Genomic DNA, 24,618 nt, shown 5'->3' on the forward strand with positions numbered 1-24,618 from the left:
TATATACATCGATGTAAATGTGTATCTGTATATATGACTATAACTATTATATATGCTAGTATGTTCTTTACATAAACAATTTCTGCTGTAATATGGAAGAGAGAGAAAAGAAAAGATGAGAAGAGAGAGAGGAAGAGACAGAAAGAGAGAGAGGAAAAGAGAGGCAGAGAGAGGCTGACAAAGAGTCAGAGACAGGAAGAGAGAGAGACAGAGACAAAGAAAGAGACAGGGAGAGAGAGAGAGAGAGAAAGAGAGAAAGAGAGAGAGAGAGAGAGAAGGGGGAGCAAAATGTTGCATTAATTATACTTTTGCTTTTAAAATTAAAAAGTCACTTATTAATATGGATGAACTCAAACATTCTCAAGTGCTAAGTTTAAAGGAAGCATGTCCCCCTCCACATTAAATGGATCTTAATGGCTTCTTGACACCTCTTGACAAAAAAGGTGATGAACTCAAGCTATAGGAAGAAACCTACATATTTGGATATAGTCAATAGTCAATACTAAGTATCCGTTCCAAGGTAGAAGAGAGGTAAGGGCTAGGTAATGGGGGTTAAGTGACTTGCCCAGGGTCACACAGTTAGGAAGTATTTGAAGCTATATTTAAACCCAGGATCTTTCACCTCCTAGCTTGGCTCCCTATACACTGAACCACCTAGCTACCCCTGTGTATTTGTTTCAAGGGATTTATTTCTTTTCAAGTGTATTTGTTCCTTTTTTTAAATTTCTCTACCTCTAATGTGGAAAATGGAACTGGAAAGACAAGAAGGATAGGGATAGGGTAGTGGAGAAAAAAGAGGGTCATTGAGGCATCCTCTAAAAATGCTGAGAAAAGATCAGAAAGAGACAGGTTTGCAGAATAGCTTTGAAATCCACAGTATGATCTTTGTTGTTCAGTTGTTTTTCAGTTGCATCCAATCTTTCATAGCCTCATTTGGGATGTTTTTTGGTTAAGATACAGGGAATGGTTTGTCATTTCTTTTTCTAGTTCACTTTACAATAAGGAAACTGAGGCAAATTGGGTTAAGTGACTTGTCCAGGGTCCCACAGTTAGTAAGTGTCTGAGGCCTGATTTGAACTCATAAAAATGAATCTTTCTCATTCCACACTTGGCACTCTATCTACTGTGAAACTTAGTTACCTTACTGTATGATCTTTAGTATATATTAAAGATAAAAATATACTGTACATAAAAGAAATCTGCAGTTCCTTGTAGAATCATCTTTTTCTTTCCTACTCTGCATATACAAATGCCCATTCTCTTTGGTGTATTAAGTTCAAAATAAAAATTAATTTTTCAAAAAGTTCTACCAGCAATAAAAATTATGTAGGAAGTAGGCAAAAGTCAAACAAGATGGAGGGTAGATAAGGGAAGGGATGGTACAAGCTTCATTGCTGGACCGATGAGATCATGGGTCTCCTAGAATTCTTGAAGCCATAAAGAACAATCATAGAAACAAAATGTGACACTTTTCTCACTGGCAATAGAGGGTTTAATCAGAGCTTCATATGACTCTGGTCATCTTCAGACTTGATTTGAATGCCTGCTGAATCCTGCTCTAAAGTCAGACCCATCTCAGGATTTGTTCACAGCTCTGGCCCTGAAGTCTTCCACATTTTTTCCACCTTGTTCATAGACCCAACTATTCCCTTGCTCTGGCATTTGGAGCTCACTAAAGGAATGGCATTCCCCCCCCCCCATTTAGTCCTCTAGTGAGCTGGGAAGATTTAACCATTTTCAAGAAAGGTAGAGGGAAGACAGATGGACAGACAGACGGAGACAAACAGAGACAGACAGAGACAGAAACAGAGCAAGCACAAGATTGAACACTAATAGTTATGTAGTCTAGGGTTCCTATAAAACATTTTCCCATTAAATTAAAATAAATCTAAACAAAATACAACAACTCTGTAAGGTACATAAGTATTATTTTTCCTGATGCTACCAACAGATGAGACAACAGAAGCTGAGAGACCCAACCAGGTTACATGGCAAGTGAATGTCCCAATCAGGACACCAATCTAGAGCTTCTTGCCCTGTCTCAGGTCTTGTTTCAAGGAAAATAGAGTATATTTATTTATTTGTTTATTTCTTAAATTTTGATTTTCAAAGCCTCTCCCTCCCTCATTCATGGAGAAAGTAAGCAATAAATCAATTATATCTGTGAAATCATGCAAAAAATTTTTCACAAAAACAACAAAGAAAACAAGAAGAGTTAATAAAAGTATGCTTCAATCTGCATTCAGAGTCCATCAGTTTTCTCTCTGCAGGTGAATACAATTTTTTATTCTTGGTTCCTTGGAATCATCTTGTATCATTGTCTTGATCAGAATAGCTAAGTTTTTCACAGGTGCTCATCATTACATATTGCTATTAAGGTGTATAATGTACTCCTAGTTCTCACTTCACTTTGCATCGGGTCACATATGTCTTTCCAGATTTTCTGATCATTTCATATACCAAAATATATTCCATTACAATCATTTACCACAATTTGTTAAGTCATTTAGCCATTCCTCAATTGATGGACATTTCTTCAATTTTCAATTCTTTGCCACATTGTCCTAAATGTTTTTGTACATATAGGTCCTTTTCCTTTTATTTTTATTTCTTTAGCATATAGACCTAGTGGTTTTGTGAATCTAAGAGTATGCACAGTGTTATAATCCTTTAGGCATAGTGGCAAATTGGTTTCCAGAATGATTGGAGTAGTTTATAACTCCACTAATAGTGCATTAGTGTCCCTATTTTTCCATATCCACTCCAATATTTGTCATTTTCCTTTTCTGTCAAGTTAGTCAATCTGATAGGTGTGAGATGATATCTCAGAATTGTTTTAATTTTTTTTTATTTTTTGAGCCACTAGTGTTTGAGAACATCTTTTCATGTGAATATTCATAGTTTTGATTTCTTCTGAAAACTGTCTGTTCATATCCTTCAGCCATTTATCAATTAGGGAATGACTTTTACTTTTACAAATTTGGCTCAATCTCTACACAATTGAGAAATTAGACTTTTATCAGAGACTAGCTGTATGTTTTTTTAGCCTGCTTAACTACTAATTTTGGATGCATTGGTTTTATTTGTGCAAAATCTTTTTAAATTTCACATAATCAGAACTACACATTTTACTTTTCATAATATCTTTCTCATTTGGTATAAACTCTTCCATTATCCATAGATCTGATAGGTAAAATCTTCCATACTCCTCTAATTTACTTATGATATCACCCTTTTTGTCTAAATAATTGACTCATTTTGATCTTATTTGGGGGTATACCTAGTTTCTGCCAAATTGATTTCTAATTTTCCCAGCAATTTTTGTCAGATGGTGAGTTTTTGCCCCCAAAGTTTGAATCTTTGGGTTTATCAAACACTAAATTACTTTGGCGATTTACTACTGTGTCTTGTATACTTAATCTATTCCACTGATCTGCTACTCTATTTTATAGCCAATAACAAATTATTTTTATGATCACCACTTTGTAACATAATTTGAAATGTGTTATTATTAGGCTGCCTTGCTTCACATTTTTCATTGTTTCCCTTGATATTCTTGATCTTCTGTTCTTTCAGATGAATTTTATTATATTTTTAGCCTTATAAAATAATTCTTTGGTACTTTGGTATGTATGGCATTGAACAAGTGAATTAATTTCAGTAGAATTGTTGTTTTGTAACATATTGGCCAAATCTGCCTATAAGCAATTAATATTTCTCCAATTGTTTAATGTGTTTTTACTTGTGTAAAAAGTATTTTGTTATTATGTTCATATAGTCCCCGGGTTTGTCTTGGCAAGTAGACTCCCAAGTATTTAATGTTATCTTACATATTTTAGTTATTTGAAATGAAATGTATTTCTATCTCTACATTCTGGGTTTTGTTGGGAATATATAGAAATATAGATGACTTCCATGGATTTAAATAGAGTTCCTTTATTGCACATATAAACTCCCCATCTTTTCCTTTTCAAATATAAAGAAACTTCACTATAACTCTATTCTAAAAGATCACTTCCATGAAATTACATGAAAGGAAAATGTTTTAAATTACTAATAATTAGAGAAATTGTAAACTAAAATAATTATGAGTGATACCTCATACACATCAGATTGGCAAAAATGACAAAAATGGAAAATGAGAAATAGAAGAGGGGCTGTGGGAAAACAGTTGCTTTAATGCCTTATTAGTAGAGTTTGAACTGATGCAATTATTCTAGACATTAATTTGGAACTATGCTCTTTTACCCAGAGATGCTTCTGTTAAATGTATATCACTGAAAAGATCAAAGAAAGAGGAGAAAGAACCCATTAGTACAAAAATATCTACAGCAACTCATTTTGTATAGGAAGTATTTGGAAACTGAGGGAAACATTAATTGGGAAATGATAGAACAAATTATGGTATACAGATGTTTTGGAATGTGTGTATAAGAAATGATGAAGGGGAAGTTTTCAGAAAAGCCTGCAAAACTTGTATGAACTGATGTTAAGTAAAGTGAAAAGAACTAGGATAGCACTTTATATAACAGTATTGTAAGGACAATCAACTCTGAAGGACTTACCAACTCTAATAATTAACCATGATTTCAAGGAACTCATGAAAAACATGCTATCCCCCTCCAGATAAAGAAGTATTGGGCTCAAATCATATAATTTTTCCCTTCCTTCCTCCCTTCTTTCCTTCCTTCTTCTCTTCCTTCTTTCCTTCCCTCCTTCCTTCCTTCCTTCCTTCCCTCCTTCCTTCCTTCCTTCCTTCCTTCCTTCCTTCCTTCCTTCTTCCCTTCCTTCCTTCCCTCCTTCTTTCCTTCCCTCCTTCCTTCCTTCCTTCCTTCCCTCCTTCCTTCCTTCCTTCCTTCCTTCCTTCCTTCCTTCTTCCCTTCCTTCCTTCCCTCCTTCTTTCCTTCCTTCCTTCCTTCCTTCCTTCCTTCCTTCCTTCCTTCCTTCCTTCCTCCCTTCCTTCCTTCCTTCCCTCCTTCTTTCCTTCCTTCCCTCCTTCCTTCTTAGCTCCCTCTCTCCCTCTTTTCCTTTCCACTCTCAACTAATGTGGGAATTTGCTTTTATGGCTATATTTACTCATATTGAATTTTGTTTTTCTTGCCTTCTCAATATGTGAGGGAGGAGAAAGGGGAGGTGATAAATTTGGAGCAAAAAATAAAATAAAAACATATACATTATGTATGTGTGTGTTTTTTAAACTGATAACCCAAATTAATAGACTCTTTTCAGAGGTTGCTAACACTACTTTGAACAGAAATTAAGATGGACATTTGTTATATCATTTGATTTTCACAATAAACCTAGATGGTAGGTACTATTATCATCTCTATTTTACAGATAAGGAAATGGAGGCAAACTGAGATTAAATGACTTGTGTAGAGTCAAGAAGCAGAGAAATCCTGCCTCCCCCCACAAAGATTTTAAAAAGAACCACAGCCTGAAACCATCTAATTTGGTGGCAAATAGCCCTTAATATTCTTCAGAGTATCATAGCCTCACAAAGTCAGAGACATGACTAATAGTCATAATGATACTTAGTCACCCAGAAATGTCTATATTATGCTCGGTATAACTTCCTATCAACATAAAGGAGAAGAGAATGCTCTATTTTCTTTAGATAACCCACTTTCTGTTAAGTCCTACCTATGCAAATATGTGCTGAGTTATGATCACAATTCTTTTAAGAATACCTCCAACATGCCTATTATATTGTGAACACTCAATCTAGATCTGTGGGAACGGACTGACAAAACCAAAATCTAGCTTCTTTTATTAATAGAGAGGCTCCAGATACTTTTGTTGGGGCAAAGAAAACTTTTCCTTTTGAATTTTGAAAGGAGATAGTGCTTCCTTCCAATTGTTTTTTTCAAAACACCTGCACCATTTTCACAGTAAAGAATTTGCCTAAGGACTTTTCATCACAGAGCATACAGAATTGAACAGAACATTCATGAATCCATTTTAAATGGGATCCTACCTGTTTCCCACCCCCAATCCTTACTTTGTCCACGAAGACAGAAAAGTAGCTTCCCATTTAGAAATATCTACTTCAACATGTTTCCCAATTTAAAAAAGTTGGACTATCCACCAAAACATCTATTTGAAAGAAATCATTCCTTTATAATGAGTATTTGAATATAGGCTTTAATTAAAGTTTCATACCCTGTCTAGTGAGACGATTGTAGTATTCTAGAAAAAGTCTCAACTTTTGAATCCAGACGCTGGTTTTGCCACCAGTTTGACCTTGGGTAAATCATTTAACCTCCAATGGCCTCAGTTCCTCATCTGAAAAATGAAAGGGTTGGACAAGATGGACTCTAACATTCCTTCCAACTCTAAATCTATGATTCTGCATATTATGCAAGCTTTTCAGAGTAATAGATTTTGGGTGGAGCAGGGTGAGCTTCCTCACTCTGCTAATACTCTATCCCTAAACAACGAAAAATAAATACACAGAATTAATGATAAAAACAGCAAAAACAGAGAAGAGTTGGGAGGGAAGCTGAATTACTAGAAATAACACAAATGCAGTAATTGGGAGAAGTGGTTGAATCGATTGTGATATTTGAATGTAATGAATTGTATTATGTTATTAGAAATGACAAATATTGGAAATATAAAAATAAGGGAAATCTATAAAGAGATAAAGAAAAGAGAATAAGAATATTATATACTATTATTATATTTTTTAAAAATAAGTCACAAAATCAAGAAAGTATTAAAGTAAAACAAATCCAAAGGGAACTCAAAAGCAACTGATGTTCATATGAGTATATATTTATAATTTACATATATTTAAACAAATTATAGACAATACAGGATTTGTAGTTTTGCACATAATTTGCATGCACTTTTTATTTAGATTTTTTTGTTGTTGTTGCTGGTTACTAAGTATATAGCTTTATTTTATTTTATTTTAACTGTTTTTAAAACCCTTTCCTTCCATCTAGGAATCAATACTGTGTATTGGTTCCAAGGCAGAAGAGTGGTAAGAGGTAGGCAATGGGGGGTAAGTGACTTGCCCAGGGTCATACAGCTGGGAAGTGTCTGAGGTCAGATTTGAACCTAGGACCTCCCATCTCTAGGCCTGGATCTCAATCCACTGAGATACCCAGCTGCCTTCCTATTTTAACTTTTTTTTTAAACCCTTACCTTCCATCTTAGAATCAATACTGTATGTTGGTTATAATGCAGAAGTGTGATATGGGCTAATCAATGAGGGTTAAGTGACTTGTCCAGGGTTACGCAGCTAGGAAGTGTCTGAGGTGAGATTTTTAAAAAGTATATAGTTTTAAAAATTAGGGAAAAAAAGATCCAAATACAATGACTACATTGCCAGAAAAGAAAAGAAAAGAATAATAGATCTCTTCCTAATCATTTTTATTACTTTCTGGGATCAATGCCAGGTTGCTAGAAACAAATGACAGTATAACATCATCATCATCATTATCATTATCATCATCATCATCATCATCATCATCATGATCTTCTTGGTCCTAATGTGATTTAATTAATAGGAAATTTTGGGTACAGAAATTCCTACAATCTATGAAGATTATCTACTTATACTACAAGGTTAAGTTACTGTATCCTCGTCACACAACTACTATGTAACAGAAGGAGATCTTGAATTAAGTCTTCCTGACTCCCAATACCAACCCTATATCCCCTACAACACACACCATTGCCTCTCTCTAAAGCCTTACCCAACTAAAATACCAGATACATCCAGAACTAAAATACATCATGAAATTCAAATTGAGACACCTCTAGAAACAGAATTATGAAGAGACACTAATACTGTAATAATTAAATACTGCTATAATTTTATATAAACATATAAACACATACATGTAATATATGCATATATGTTTTATGTGATATATATGAATGTCTATGCATATGGATGGGGAGCTGAGTGGCACAATTAATCTAGCCTCATGTATTTACTAGCTGTGTGACCCTGAACAAGTCACTTATGCTTGAATGTTCTCATCTGTAAAATGAACTGGAGAAGGAAATAGCAAGTCAATCAAGTATCTTTGCTAAGAACACTTCAGATGGGGTCATGAAGAGTTGGTCATTAAATGACTGAACAATTACATAATATTTATTAATTTATAAAACCCTTTCAAATGCTACTTAACCCTAAGACACATGTCCAAACACCATTGCCTTCTCCTGATACCATCTGCCCCATTTTCAGAGTTTTGGAAAAACTTTCCTATGAGAAAATTTTAAGTTTCTTCCTTCTGTCTTAGAAACAGTCTATGAAAAATTGAATGATCACGGAATTTGAGAGCTGGAGCTCAAAGTTTATAAAATTATTCAGGGCACCAAGAGGGTGAGCACATGTTTCTTCACAAAGTTACAGAACACCAAGACCCTGGTCTTCTTGAAAGATGAACTTTTATGACTAATAAAAGATCTACATCAAAGAGGTCAACAACTCTGCCCCCTCCACAGACACACAACAGCTTCTGAGGATACCGTCAGAGAGAACAATGGATAAGTTTCATGTTTCTCTGTTCTTAGAATGCAGAGTCAGTACTACAGAAACAGATCAGTCTTTTAATTGCCTCCCTAAGGGGAAAAGGGGGTGCAGGGAGTGGCTATGAAGAAATAGTAACTATTAACTCCCTCCATGAAGAACTTAAAATGTAAAAGGGGAGAGGGTATCAAAATGACTGGAGAACATAATAGAATCACAGAGGGAAAATAAGTGCATTATATGACTAATATGTGTTTGTCTCTGTTTATTTCTACATATATAGGCAAGAGTATTTATTTAATGAAGTAGAGGCCAGAAAAGACAACATAGCTTTCTCTTCTCTCTCAATGGACTGCTTGAACAATACTATGAAGGACATTTTTGCCTGTGAACCCCATAAAGGAAGATGTCATCTGAGCTTTAACTTCCTATTTTAGGGTTGGTGGGATTTTTTTTATTTTGAGAATCCAATGACAGATCTAGAGTCTGACTGGCCTCAGAAAGAATTCCAAAGTAAGCAATGGGATCTCAAATTCTCTATTAAGTGCAGTCACAAAATGCCCCATTCTACTCTATTACTGACCAGGACTTCATTTCAGTGCTTCATTCTGGTATGTCCCAGCATACCATGACCCATATCTGTTCCCTACTCTATACGCCCAACTATTCATCCCAACCCATTCCTCCTCCCAACCCTATTCTGTGCTAGATGACAACTAGAAATCTAAATGAGCACAAGAACATTTATTAAGTCCTTACTATGTTCGAGGCAGTATTAAATAATAGGGGTGCATTTTTTTTAAATCAAGATAGAGCTTAAATTCTACTAAGAGAAGACAAACCACAGATGAGAGTGGTAACTAGGAAGGGATATTTTGCCTGAGAAGTCACTGAGATGAAAAGTGGAGACATAGAGCAAACTTAATTTAGCATTGACAAATAAAAATTGACAAACATCCTTTCTAGGAATGGTATATTGATTTGATTACCATCCCCAAAGCAAAAGTTGGAAAGTGAGTGGCTGTAGGAAGGAAGATGGTATGATTATAGCATAATGGTTATTGATATGATGAACTCATCAATCTAGACCTTGGGACCCCAGAATAAGAATTGCATTGCCTAGTCAGAATCAGAAGATGAGTCATAAGGCAAGAAAATGGCTCTAAAGTCACTTGGTTATGGTGAATTCTCACCAATCAGGAGCCAGGGTCCTTGAGAAAGAACTATAGTGTGGGACTGGAGGCAACAGTTGGGGCCACTAGGATGGTGGGATGTTCTTAGGTGCTGCTAGGTTAATGTGTTGCCCTTCCTAGGCAATATATTGATATTTAAATATCAGGGACTCCTGTAGACATGATGGCATTAATGATGGGAATTTCAGGCATTATAGTAAACTGGTGTGTGCATGAGAGACTATGAGTGAGTGAGAATATATTTGTAGGTAAAGAGGCCTTTTAAACTCATCAAATCATGTCTATGGGAGTATCAGTCCTAGCCCTCCTAGGATTAATAAGAGGTGATTTTTGTGTAAGAATGTAAGAAAATGCATCATTATGGCAGCAGATTATTTCCAATGAGAACATTTATAATATTGTATTTTTAAACTATTTAAACTGAGTTTAAAAATATAATATAAAATATGTTCAATAGGAATAAAACTTGGTGCTATTTAAAGATGATTTAGCCAGATTTTTAATGATAAGAGAGTTCTTACCAAATGAAAGACCAAAACAGGCACAGAGAGAAGAATGAGAAGAAAGTCTAATTTTCCCTATGTGCTTGGCTTTCATCACTGCTTTTAGTTTCTTGGTTTCACAAGCTTTACAATTTGTCCATCTACCCTCAAATCTGATTGGAGCATTGTAGTTTCTGAATTCCATTTAAAATGTTCTAAATGGCTGTGATTTAAAATATTTCCTTCTGAATGCTACTTATTTTTTAAAATAATATAAAGTCAAACTTCAAAAGTAATTTATAGGTCAGAGAAATAGTACAAGTGGCTTCAAGCATCTCTGGCTTCCAGTTAACATTGGAAAATTTCAATTTAGTATACAAGCCAAAGCAAAGAAAACAAAATGCCCCCAAGATTATGTTCCTGTTCTTTGGAAAGGATCCACAGAAGGAAGTCTTATTTTTTTTTTATTTGGATGTTTATCAAACTGTGGCCAGTCTGACTGCTTATAATTCTTTTAATTTAAAAACAACTCCCCTCACCCCCATCTGTGTTCAACTACATGTTCCCATCACCAGAAAAAAATGCAGAAATATTCACAAAATAACTAATTTTTAGTAGTTGTCTGAATGTAAATTTTCCATAAGTCTACTCTTCTTATACGCCATCAAAGAACTTAAAGGGGTATCTATGTATTTTGCCTCCTGCTTTTCCATAGAATTCTCCTCCCATCTGACTACCTCTATTTCCCAATTTTACTGTCTCCTTTTCTCTGCCACTTAAAATCCTGAATTACCTTCAAAGCACCACTCAGATACAACCTTCTGCTCAAGGCCTTTCTTACTTTCATAATATTCCCTTTTTTGATCTCTGAATTATTGTTGCTACCTACCACTTAAAATTACTTTGTATTTTTTGTCTATAATTTACCTTTATTAAATGTAGTAGAATATAGTAGAATATAAACTCTTTGAGGGTGGAGTCTTTCATTCCATGCCTTTGTGTTCCCAGCACTTATCAGTGATCTTCCATAATTGTTGTTCAGTCTTTTTATTCATGTTTGATTACAATGTTTTTTAAGAGGAGCTTGGGATAGGAAAAACTTCTAAAGGAATTATTAGACTGGTTGATCTTTCCAATAAAATCTGGAAATTGACTCTTCTGCTTTGACAATCCCTACTGTATTTTAATTTAAAATCCAAGATTTTTTATCTTTTTTTTGAGATTGTATTTCTATAAAAGTCCAAGATTTTGATTTTTGTTCAAGAAAAGATCTTCAAGAAAGAAGCTTGCAAACTCCTAAATCCAGAGAATGAATTGTTGCAGAAAGATGCAGAAAACCTACACTTCATCAAGAAGATCAAGAATGAACTTTGGATATGGTTGATTGAACTGAAGTTTGATTGAACATTTATTGTAAATGTATACATTTATGCCAAAAGGGACTACCCCTAATTTGGCTTTCTGTCAACGCACCTAGCAAAACATTGGTTTTGCTTTTTTTCTTTTCTATTTCCTCCCTCACTACTCTAACTTCCTCTTAGAAAGTTGAATATTGTGTATATCTATAGTTAGAAGTGCATTTAGGACTACAAGATGATTATGCTAAATGATCAATGGGGAGACTAGTCTCCCAATGATCATCAGGGGGGATTGTGAACCTTAAAAATTCTCAGACCCTACTTCATAAGGTTGGGTTAAGACTATTTCCCACTTTAAACAATGAAGGAACTTAGATCAGGAATGTGAGACCTCTACTTAGATCAGGAATGTGAAGACCTCTATTCCACCCCTACTTAAGCATACTTTAGGGGAAGATAAAGTTGTAAACTCTTTGCTGAACAATGAAAAGTACTTAAACCCATACTTATAATAAGGCAAAAAGTTCTTAAGCTGTGCCTATTTTTAGAACTAATACAAAAGGGTGCTAAGTACCTATAAAGGTCAGGCAACTTGTGAAGTTGAAAAAGGCAAAGAGGTGAGAACTTACTCAGGCATGAATTACTCAAAAGTTTAGTCTACTTAGGTGTGAATTCAGAATGGTCTGTCCTTTGGAAAACATCTACTTGATTGGTAGATGTAAGAATTTAGGGGAGGTGACATAGGAGAAAATTCCCTTTAAAAGGAGCTCAGAAAAGGAGCTATCTGATTCACATGCACATTCAGATTCAGGATTGAGCTGGTGGAGTCAGCTGAGATGAAGCTGGCCTGGTGTCACTAGAATCCTTGTTTAGACAAATCTTGTGGTGAGTGATTAAGGACTGACTGATCTTCCTCTTAGGGTTTAGGCCTGGGTTGGCCAGGGCTGCCCTGGGCCAGCTTATCCCTTTCTCATTATTTCCTTTTTTCTCTCTTTCTCTCTTTCTTTAATTCCTCATTTGTATGAATTAAAATCTCTATAAAACCCAGTTGACTTGGGTATATTTCATAATTGGGAATATTTCCCTGGTGACCACCTTATATTTGATTTAAAACAAGACACTGTCTTGAAACCATATTTTCTGCAGTCACAATTTAAACCATACACTCTTGTATCTGCCACAATTTAAGTCTTCCACTATTTTAATCACTACAGTTTATGGCCTCAACTATTTTAATTATCACACTACCCAGCCAGATGTGGAACTGGGTGGGCGAGTAAGTGAGTGGTAGCAGGATTGATAGGTTAAGAAAATAAGTAGATCAATAGAATGAAGCTAAGTAGCTCATTCATAATTATTTGGAAGATTACAGTACTTAGGGAGTTAAATTTAATTAAAAAATCATTTCTTGCAATTTAAGCACCCTGACAACATGTGGTAGCAAAGAATTAGAATCATACTTGAGAAGAATGATTTTCCTGAGATTTATGGCCACCACAATGAGCTTGCTCAGCAGATATTACCATTAAACAGGTTCAGGTCAAGGCACTTGTGTATTCTTTATAAAGTTCAAAAATTGGACTCCTAATATTTGAAAATTTTATTCGATGTGTTAACATACCCTCCCCTTCTCCATCATTTACCTGCCTTATGAGCTGGTTCTGTCATTGAGATAGTCTTTTATTTTATTTTATTTTATTTTATTTTATTTTATTTTATTTATTTGTTTGTTTTAAAAAAAAAAAACCTCACCTTCCATCTTAGAATCAATACTGTGTATTGGTTCCAAGGAAGAAGAGTGGTAAGGGCTAGGCAATGGGGGTTAAGTGACTTGCCCAGGGTCACCCAGCTGGGACGTGTATAAGGTCAGATTTGAACCTAGGTCCTCCCATCTCTAGGACTGGCAACCCAGCTGCCCCCAAGATAGTCTTTTAAAAATAATAAGAGGAAGGCTCTCCCCATAAAACTTAAAAATTTTATGAAAATGTTTGTTAGCACTTTTTCAAGCCAAAGAACCTGTAAGATATATTCTTATTAGTTCTATTTTTTTAAAAAAAGTTTTATTAATAACTTTTGTTTTAAAATTCATTTCTAAACATCTCTTTTCTCCCCCACCCTGTGGCCATTTTTTTATTCTTTTATTTAAACTTTTTTTCCAGGTTACGTCAACACAATTTTTAATAATTGTTTTCTGCAATCCATGATATCTTCCTCCTTCCTACTCCTTTCCTCATCCTAAGACAGTAATATGACATGTATTTTCATAGAATCCATATTTCCACATTCATCATTTGGTAAAACAAGACCCAGAGCAGTCACACTAGAGAAAAATTCATGGAAGAAATCAATGAAGAATGAGGAAATATTTCAACAAAACTATCTAACAGATCAATAGAGGGCAATAGTATAGGTGTACCCTGTTCCACATCCATTTTCCTTACTTCCTTCCCTCTGCCAGGAAGCAAGGGAAGTTCATTTTAATTTTTCTTCTTCAATACCAAGATCAATCACTCTATTATACAACAGTCAGCTCAAATTTTTATCATTGTAATCAATGGGCATATAGTTTTCCCGATTCTACTTGACTTTACATGAGTTCTTATTATTCCTCCCCTATGTCCCATGTATTATTTATATTTATCATTTCTTATAGACTTCTAATTACTTTAAAAGCATAATCATCCTTAGTCTTTTTTCCTTCCCACAACTCTATCTTGAGCTCTAACCACTGCTGTTTATTTCCATGACCAACTTGATTGTAGTTCAAAATCTCACTTTACAATTTGTCACTCTTCTCCAATTATAAGAACTTGGGTCAGTTAGTAAATAAGCATTGCTATGTAGAAGGGGCAGCATATAACACAACAGATAAAGCATTGGGCTTGGAATCAGGTAGATCCAGAGTTCAAATCTGGATTCAACACTTACTAACTATATGATCCCAGGTAAGTCACTTACCCTTGTTTGTCCCAGTTTCTTCACCAGTAAAATGAGATGGAGAAGGAAATGGCAAACCACTTCAGTATCTTGGCCAAGAAAACCCCAAATGGGGTCAGGAAGAGACAACCATAACTGAACAACAATAATAGTGTGGTGGGTACTGATATAAAGAAAGGGGAAAAAATGTCCTTGCAGGAAGGCGTGATGCCAATGAAAGAAATGTCGAAGGTGCCAAATTATGTTTCTTTGGTAAATCAGGAGCTCTTCACTCAGAGGCAAGTGTGCAATAGATTCTGGAAGGGGGGGAGAAACACAACATCTTTCCCTACTGTTTGTATTGCCATCTGGAAGCCCAGCAGCTAGAACTACCATTCAGTTGGGTCCAGCTGACCCTGGGGAGAAGAACTAGGTAAAAAAAAGGGGGTCAGTGAATAGTGAAGAGCTGAGAGATCTCTAGATCTATTCCCTCTGAACTAGTATGAAAGATTAGGTTTAGATTTTCACTTCACTTCATGATATTTCCCACATTTTGTTTGTTATCATAAAACTTCTCCATGCCCTCTCTGCAGTTCCTAAGAGTGAAAAAAAATCTGTAGGAAACCTAAAGGAAGACCATGTTTTTATTTCAGACATCATGGCAGGCGAAAAGTTAGAAAGTTGCTCTCCATTGGCAGGACCTGAGGGAGAAGAAACCCAAGACTGAGAAGAGCTTGGAGTAATCAGAAAGGTGAGCTAGTGAGCTAAGCTCTGCAATTTTAATCCAAAAGAGGTATAGGTGCCCCCATGATACCAAAAAATGTACTAAATTCTTCCCAGAATTCCAGGAGACACATTAAATAGTGACAGCCAGAGTGGCTCATAAAAGGATGATATCTGAGCCAGAAACAAGAAGATTTGAATGCCAGTATTTGCCTTGCCTGACTAAGCAAAAACAGAAAGGTCAACAATTACATGTAAATGAACTTTAAGAGATTAAAGAGAAGTGATCGGAGTTACTTAGACAGGCCCATGGGACTGTAATAGATGTACAAAAGAAAAACATTGAGCACAAAGAACATCAGGCTAAGATGAAGCAGGATTTCCTAATATTGACATCTATTTGCTATTAAACAATCTCCTATCTAGTGGAAACTTTATTCCCTGATTCACTTACACTAAGCTGGGTAAAACACTAGAGAGAGGCATAGGGGAACAAATTTTACTGTGGACAAGAGAATAAAATGAGATGATCAGGGGGTGGCTCAGTGGATTGAGAGCCAGGCCTAGAGACAGGAGGTCCTAAGTTCAAATTTGACCTCAGACACTTCCTAGCTATGTGGCCCTGGGCAAGTCACTTGACCCCCATTGCCTAGCCCTTACCACTCTTCTCCCTTTGAACCAATTCATAGTATTGATTGTAATACAGAAGGGTAAGGGTTAAAAAAAAAAGACTTCCTCTCAGGAAGATGAGTCTTCCTGACTTCAGGCATGACATTCTTTTGACTGCACCACCCAGGAAAGTCAGGAAGACCTGGGTTCAAATCTGTCTTCAGACACTTACTAGACGTGTGACTTTGGGTGTTACTTAAAGTTATTTACCTCAGTTTTCTCATCTATAAAATGAACTGGAAAAGCAAATGGTGAACCACTCCAAGATCTTTGTCAAGAAAACCCAAATTGGGTTACAAAGAGTCTGACACAACTGAAACAAGTAAATGAACAAACACTTCTTTATCGCCCTTTGTTTTTTTTTTTTAGGAATTACAATGTTTCATGACTCCTTGCCATACTACATTACAGAATTAATGTTGGTACAAAAAAAATATGGGCCTTTGTTTTGGGGAAGAATTTGAGATTGTTAAAAGAACACTGAGATTCTCAAAGGCAATCCAGTCTGCTCTTTTCTCCCTTTCCAATTATGGACCTAACTCCTTTTCTGTTCAAAACACTCAGATTGGGGACAGCTGGGTAGCTCAGTGGATGGAGAGCCAGACATAGAGACAGGAGATCTTGGGTTCAAATCTGGCCTCAGAAACTTTCCAGCCATGTGACCCTGGGCAAGTCACTTGACCCCCATTGCCTAACCCTTACTGCTCTTCTGCCTTAGAACCAATACACAGTATTGATTCCAAGACAAAAGGTAAGGGTTAAAAAAAAACAAAAAACACACATATTGATGGATGAAGTATGTAGGCTGACCATGCAATATCTGTTATAGTTTGAACAATAAGAATTCTTTCCCTACTTGTTCTTTCTAATGCAGATAAGTTGGCCAACTCTTCTGAATGATTCTGAATCTCATTCAAGTGGCTCTGTGATATTCTAGGGCTTGAGATAATCAATAAAATTTTGTCTATTTGTAGTTTCATAGCTAGCTTGTTAAAAACCTCTTATTTGAATTTTAGAAAAAAAAAAGCAACCAGAAACCATTAAGCCATTTTGTAACTGCATTTTTTAGCAAAAAGTTCAGTTTTTTAAACATTAGGCACTCAACAAAATTCTATGAGTCATTGTTATCCAAGATTATTTATTATAAATTATAGACAGAAGGGCAAGTTTCATATAGAAGGAGGCAGTTTTGAACATATATGTCTAGTATATTTTTTTAAATCTTTGCAAACTTCAGTTCTAGAGTTTCAGTGAAATCTCAGAACATTCCTGTAGTGTTGCTATGCTCTGAGGAAAATAATTCTGAAGTCCAAAAGCAATTATCTTTTCTAAACAAAGTGCAGTCAAATATAGATCTCGATGGGACATTGAAGGGGTTCTTAATTGCTAGACTATTTCAGCTCTTTGAAGAGAGTTCTCAGCAAGGTATTAAATTGCTACCAACAGCTTAGACAATTTAACTTCTCTCGTTAGATTGATGATAATCATTAATTTTATTATTGTTTTGCATTTATAGAGCTGCTTTAATCCAGGTGTCAAAGGCCCTTGATAAAATCTGAAAGTGATTCTCATAACATCCTGGCAAAGGCGGCACAGATGCCTTAAAGTAATAGGTTTGATTCTGTCCTTGAGAGAGACATCACCCATTGATGAGCCAAAGGGGAAAAGATCTTCTGCCTGATTGCCCACAGACTCCTCAGTCACTAATGAAATGACCTAAAAGCTAAGGAAGCCACATGACTAAGTGCTATGATTTGCAGACCTTCACCTCCCTATACACACCCAGACAGAGGTGTGGGCATCATTATGTAATTGCCACATAGGCCCACACAGAAAATAACCATTGAGTCTTGGGTAACACAGAAGGCAAGCAACAATTGGGGGGGGGACATGATGGTGCAGTCCTCTAGTGCTATTGACCATGAAGGATGAAGGTGGCAGATGACTTGATCTTTGAATGTCAGAGCTGCAATGGAGAATGCCCATTAGTGTCTATGTTAAGTCTGGTATCCACATGGTGATCCCAAAAACATGGCGGCCACTTATTGCCTAACAAGAAGTAGAATAGACAAGATATGAATAGGAGAAGTTCAAAGTTTCCTTGCTGATCAGTAATAGGATATCTAGGATCAGTTGTAGATGGTATTTGGCCCCGAGAGACCCTGCACTCCAGCTTAGCCAATATGGGAAGACACAGTCTTAATTTCTTTGCTTTGTTTCTTTAATCAAGCAACAATGACAGCATCCATGAAAGGAGATACCAGTAGATACTAAGACTGGATTCATTGATTTAGGGGATTAAAATGCCTATATTTGCTTTACTTGGCTGAGCAAAGAACGGGGAGTAATACATAAATGAGCCAAAGGGGCATAAAGAGAAGTGACAAGAATTGTTTAGACAGGCCCACAGAACTATGAAATAAAAGAGAGAAAATGAGAGTTCTTGCTCATAAGTAGGGTGGGGTTAGAGGCCCTTGTAAAGAGACTCCATTCGGACATAACTGAGGGAAGAGTTCTTCAGTACAAGAAGTATTGAGGGCAATGCCTGGCACTCCCATTCATCTCTTCCATTCTCTCTTCCCCAGAAGGAAAGTTGAATTCACTTAATGGGATCCTTTTTCTTTTTCCCTTTCCCCATCCTCCACACTTGTTAAAATACCCCTTTCTAGTTGTCTTCTTGGACCACAATCCCAGAGCTTGAGAAAAACACTAGCTTTCCAGGGAGATATCTCAGTATTTTAAGATATTTTAAGTCCCCAAAGTCCCCATAATTTTGACTAAATTAAAGACTCCAGGGAGTGGGGGGTGGGGAGGAGTCACTTCATGAGCAAAGTTCCCTCACTAGTTTTTGCATTATGGATTGTCTAGTAGTAAGACTGCATTTTCTCAAATATAGCATCATTATGAAGAGAATGATTCAAGCTTCAGGTACATGAGCTCAATTGCAAATAGCCCAGGCTTTATCCCATTGACGTACTCCTGAAACCTATATGGAATCCCAAAGGCCACTTACTGGTGAATCAATGTCCTCTAGGAGCAAAACAGAACAGCGCTCACATTTTAGCAGCGTCTGGGCCCGGTGCATGATTTTCTTAACAATTTTCTCCAGGTCAGTTTGTTCTTCAAAGAGGTCATTAACCACCTCAAGCAGAGCCTATAGAAAATGAAAGAAACTTAGTTTGGGGGATGTAAGGCTGACAAAATGCTATGCAGGAAGGAACTCTGAGTCTTTAAATTAACATTTTATAAAAGATCATAATTTCTGAGGTAGAAGGCTTTAAAATATGAGATTCTTTTGCTGAAAGCATATAGAGTTTCTTCCAACCCTCTAAAATCTTTCCTAATTTGTTATATATTTCTTTTCCTTTTAAAACAACAACTCATCATCCATTTTAGAATCAATACTGTTTATTGGTTCCAAGGCAGAAGATCAATAAGGGCTAAGCAATGGGGATTTAGTGACTTGCCTAGGGTCATACAGCTAGGAAATGTCTGAGACCAAATTTTAACCCAGGACCTCCATTTGTAGGTATGGCTTTCAATCCGCTGAGTCTTCTAGATGTTCCTTGGTCATATATTATTGGGAAAATTATCCTTTGGTAGGACAAGGCAAAATTTAGTGACAGTAGAATTTTACATAGCAGTAATAATGTGCTCTTTAGCCTGGGAATTCTTTCTCCCAAAATATTATTATACAAATCAACTGAAAAACAAAACCACTGTTTTTTAAAAACCAATAACAGACTCATAATTCCTCCCCAAATCACATTGACTTATTAGGTTGTAAAACCTATTAAATTATTTAAAAGAAACATTAATATTACTTTTTATTATTTTAATAAAATATTATAAGAAAGAAGCCATCTCTTTCCCATTGGCAACAAATATTATCCTCTTGTTCAAAATCAAGAGCCTCATTTTCAATATTATACATCTAGCACTATGAACTGAAAAGGACATTCATAAAGCAATTATTACTTGCCTACAATTTCTAATGGAGTAATGGGGTAATAAATGTAAATACTTGGAATAAAACAAATTTTTTAAAAACAGTTCATGTCCTCAGGAAGTTTATACTCTCTTGGGGAATATAAATGTAAGCAGAAAAGTACAGATAAGTTGAGGATGGAGAGAGCATGTTGGGGACATATGGGGATTAAGATTAATGTGCAGTACTGATGGAAAAGCCATCTCAAAGGAGATGGCACCTGAGCTGAGCCCTGAAGGAAGGAAGTTGAAGAAGAGTGTGCATTCTAGGCATGGGGGACAGTTTGTGCAAAGGGACACAGGTAGGATATAAGACTTTATATTTATCATAGTCAATGAGTTTGACTTCCCCTAAATATTTATCATATTCTTTCCTATACCATAGTAATTTGAAAACATTACTTATTCCTCTTACTATATTATAAGATACTTGATTGCAAGAAACGGAATCATTTTTCATATTGGTATAACCCTAGCACCTAAAAAAGAACCTTTCAGATATCGGGTGCTGTATGTATACACACACATGTATATACATATGAACATACGTATGGATATATATATATATATTGAATTAAATACAAATTATCTTTCACTTCAGAAAAAAATGATGTCCTGTTCCATGTCACTCTGTTCACCAAAATGTCCCATCACCGATGGTATTTAATTCAGGAAAGGGCTCCATCAGAAGAGAAAGAGATTGGTGAAAACAGTAAAGTACATAGTATATTTATTACAAAGGAAGCTCTTATTTCAAAACTTAAAACTAAAGATTATGCTGTAACTTTTTATCCTGGACTTTTCTGACTCCTTCAAATTAAAATAATAACCCAGAGTTTTAATGATAGATTTAGATATGAAATAATATTGTTCAGATATTTGAAATTAGGATTTCATCCTGCATACTCCCTCATGGACATCAGGTGTTTAAAAATCAGATTAAAATAAAAAATATGAGCCATCAGTGGCACCAATACTGAAGTGTTTGGCAAAAAGATTGTTTCTTTAAATTTTGATAAGATTTTCAACCATAATCTTGCCTTTTTAAAAAATATTTTATTTGATCATTTCCAAGCATTATTCATTAAAGACATAGATCATTTTCTTTTCCTCCCCCTCCCCCCCATAGCCAACGCATAAATCCACTGGGCATTACATGTTTTCTTGATTTGAACCCATTGCTATGTTGATAATATTTGCATTAGAGTGTTCATTTAGAGTCTCTCCTCTGTCATGTCCCCTCAACCTCTGTATTCAGGCAGTTGCTTTTTCTCGGTGTTTCCACTCCCATAGTTTATCCTTTGCTTATGAATGGTGTTTTTTTCTCCTAGATCCCTGCAAGTTGTTCAGGGACATTACACCGCCACTAATGGAGAAGTCCATTACGTTCGATTATACCACAGTGTATCAGTCTCTGTGTACAATGTTCTCCTGGTTCTGCTCCTCTCGCTCTGCATCACTTCCTGGAGGTTGTTCCAGTCTCCATGGAACTCCTCCACTTTATTATTCCTTTTAGCACAATAGTATTCCATCACCAACATATACCACAATTTGTTCAGCCATTCCCCAATTGATGGGCATCCCCTTGTTTTCCAGTTTCAACCATAATCTTGACTTTTAACAAAAGTGTTTAATGAGTTTTCCAAATCTGAAGTCTAAACAAATATATGCTGTTGTATATCACAACACTTCTGCATTCAGAAATGACTAAATCTTCCTTTGGTCAAAGCAACAAAAGTATTTGCAATTAAACATGAATTAGTTGTTTTGAAAGAATGTATGAGTTGTTTAGAACTGTTAAACATTTGGAAACTTCTCTATGCCTATTTAGATTTGAAAGAGTTTTAATGAGATGGGCCAGTGCATTCAAGAGACAAGTCCAATTGAAGGGATAATTAAACAAGAACCAGAAATCCTGGGTAGCATTTCCCACACAAAGCAGTTGCAAAAATAAGTTGATAACTATAACGAGTTTTGCACTGCCAAACTAAAGAACTCTTTTCCAATGAATTTAATCTCCCATCATTCCAAAGTGAATTTTACCATTTATTCATGAGTTGAAAGACATGTTAAATGTAGTCCATCTGTGTAGTTTTTAGATTTGAATCTCACTTAAAGTCCATTGGTGTTCTATATGTAGATCTTCAATGATGAATGATATATTCAAATGTAACAGAAGGATTCTCACTCAAAGCCCTATTCTGATGCCCTGGATTTTCAAAGGTGATGTGGGAAGAGCTCTAGCTCTGGCAAACTTTTTCCAGCTGTAAATATTTTGAATAAAGTCTCTGTGATGACTTGTAGGTCTGCCATACAAGGACCTGCCTGGCTACATTCATAAAAACTCATGCTGGCCATCAGTTTTTTATCACAGCAAATAATGAAGACTAGTGTAGTGAAAAATAGCTGTACTCAGAATTTTTAAAAAAAGATTTAATTTCTAACTAATATAGAATAGCCGAGTGATTTTAGGCAAGTCATTTGACCTCTGAACTTCAGTTTCCTTATTTATGAAACAGAAACTAATATTTATACTATATGTCACAGGGTTGTTATGAGGTACTGACCTATAAGCCTTAAAGAGCTCCATAAAGGTGAACCCTAATTGTTGTTATTTTCATGAATGAAACCATGGTGGGAATAACCAGACTCCTGAAGCACTAAAGTAAAAGCAAAAAGTACTCTTGTCCCTGTGGCTGTGCCTGTGCAAAGAAAGCAAAAATGAATAATCTAGGTAAACAGCTGATCAAGATTTTTTAAAAATCCTGTTATTTTGGAAAATCAATTTTTCTTCTTAATCCAAATTGGCTTTCTGCATTAATCAGTTTCCACCCACAACCATTCAGCTTCCCACGTTGTTTCAATTGTACAGAGATAGCCTCTGAGACTTGTAAGAAGATTGTTCCAGAGAAAAATTGGACCTGGCTTAGATTTTTACATTGGGAAATTCCACTGGGACCATTTTATTGCTTTGAAGTACAAATTGTAGTTTAACTAAAAAGTGACAAAACTTTCACATTAACACCTCATAGTAATTCTACAGAATGGAAGGAAGACATGGGAAGCCCATATTCCTATGAAATATAGCTTATGTTCTCTTAATTAAGAAATTGACTCAGCATTCCTGTTAAATAAATCAGGTGCCCTGTCAGGAAATGTTTACTAAATTCTGCTGCCTTTTCAGCTGTTTTCTTCTACAATCATGAGAGACTCCAAGCAAAGCAATGAAATAGATAAAATTCTGTCTTTTGAGGCAGTATAGTATAAAGTATAGAGGGCTGGCTTTGGAGCCAAGGAGAGGTGAGTTCAAATCTAGCCTCTCAACATATTATCTGGGTGATGTTGGGCAAGTCAATCTTTCATTGCTTGAGGCAGTCTCTAAAACTATAAATCACATAGAAAGTGGTAACTTGCACTACTGAGGGAGTTTTCTCATTGGGGCACTCTTATAGTAATGAAATCATGAGTCCAGCCCATGTCCTCAAATCTGTCTTAGGAAGCAAACCACAGCAACTCTCCTTCTGTCTTAAAGATCCCTCCTCATTCCCAAGCCCAGTGCTTTCAGAGAGCAAGAACAGATAATAATATATTAGATTTTGCCTTCTCCAATCTTCAAATCTATCTTTTTTTCCCCTTCTGTAAAATTTGATCTTCTTTCAGTCCATTCCATTATGTATTAAATCTTCATTTTCTAAAACAATAGCTAAAAGCTATCAGTATTGAAGCATTAATTAATTATATTGTTATTCTGCCAGGGATGCTCGCATTTTAAATCATAACTCTTAGATATACAGTGCCTTAACTCAAAGGGAGAGAGCAACAAAGTTGCTCAGTGGATAGAGCACTGGACCAGTTACTCTGGAAGTCCTGAATTCAAATTTGACCTCAGATACTATCTGTCTAAGTGACTAGGCAAGTCATCAACCTTATTTGCCTTGGTTTCTCATTTGTAAAATGAGCTGGAGAAGGGAAAGCAAACCACTCTAATATCTTTACAACAACAACAAAAACAATCAAACCTCAAATGAAGTCACAAAGTCATTGACATGTTTGAAAATGACTGAAGGACAACAACAAATCCGAAGATTTTATTTTCTAATAGTTCAATTTCAGTTACTCTGGCAGGTTAGTAGGAGAGATATTGAGGTTAGGTGTCCCTCAAATAACACCATACAGATGCTGCTAATTCCCCCATGTTATGATTACAGCAAAGACAATTTTTACAAAAGGTTCTTCTTGTGGTAAGAATGAGATAATGGAGTATAAGAAGTAGAGAAAGACAAAAATAGTAATAGTCTGTAGGCATTTTCTTCAAGTGTTGCAATATTAAACTGATTTATTTTTCAATTCATTCAATTTAAATCAAATCCCCAATTAAGAAGAGCTTATGTAGAATGGGCTTTTCTGATTAATTTAATTTTTAGTTTAACTAAGGAAGAAGTAAGAACTCAATACATTTTGAAAAGTTTCCTTTTAAAATCCTTTTAGAATATACTAATCTATTTTTCTGTCTAAACAGGAATTGGAAGTTCAACATCATACAAGTGCCTCAGTTATCATCTCATTGGTAGTTTACATTTTCATTTCATACAAAGAATGCTGAGAGTGTATGAGTATTTTGAATATATACTGATCCTGATTCACATATTGGTTTGTTTTTTTAAGTATTATTTTCTAACAGTAATGGTAATGACAATAAAGACCCACTTGCAAATTTGTTTTATTTTAAAGAAAAAAATGTTTCTGGTTTGGTTCCAGTTGATTTTTGAAGTTTTAAGCCACAACTCTGCTTTATATTG

General features: G+C 35.6%; 1 protein-coding gene across 1 annotated transcript in view; it reads right to left on the reverse strand.

Annotated features, from left to right (window-relative positions):
* Positions 1-24,618, reverse strand: part of PDE11A (phosphodiesterase 11A) — a 523,355-nt gene that overhangs the window by 293,023 nt on the left and 205,714 nt on the right. Inside the window, exon 4 of the mRNA XM_001377248.4 lies at positions 18,846-18,986. Within this exon, the coding sequence (XP_001377285.1) occupies positions 18,846-18,986 (141 nt within the window). The remainder of the gene's footprint in view (positions 1-18,845; positions 18,987-24,618) is intronic.

Source organism: Monodelphis domestica, chromosome 4, assembly GCF_027887165.1.
Source record: "Monodelphis domestica isolate mMonDom1 chromosome 4, mMonDom1.pri, whole genome shotgun sequence".
Lineage (NCBI taxonomy): Eukaryota > Metazoa > Chordata > Mammalia > Didelphimorphia > Didelphidae > Monodelphis > Monodelphis domestica.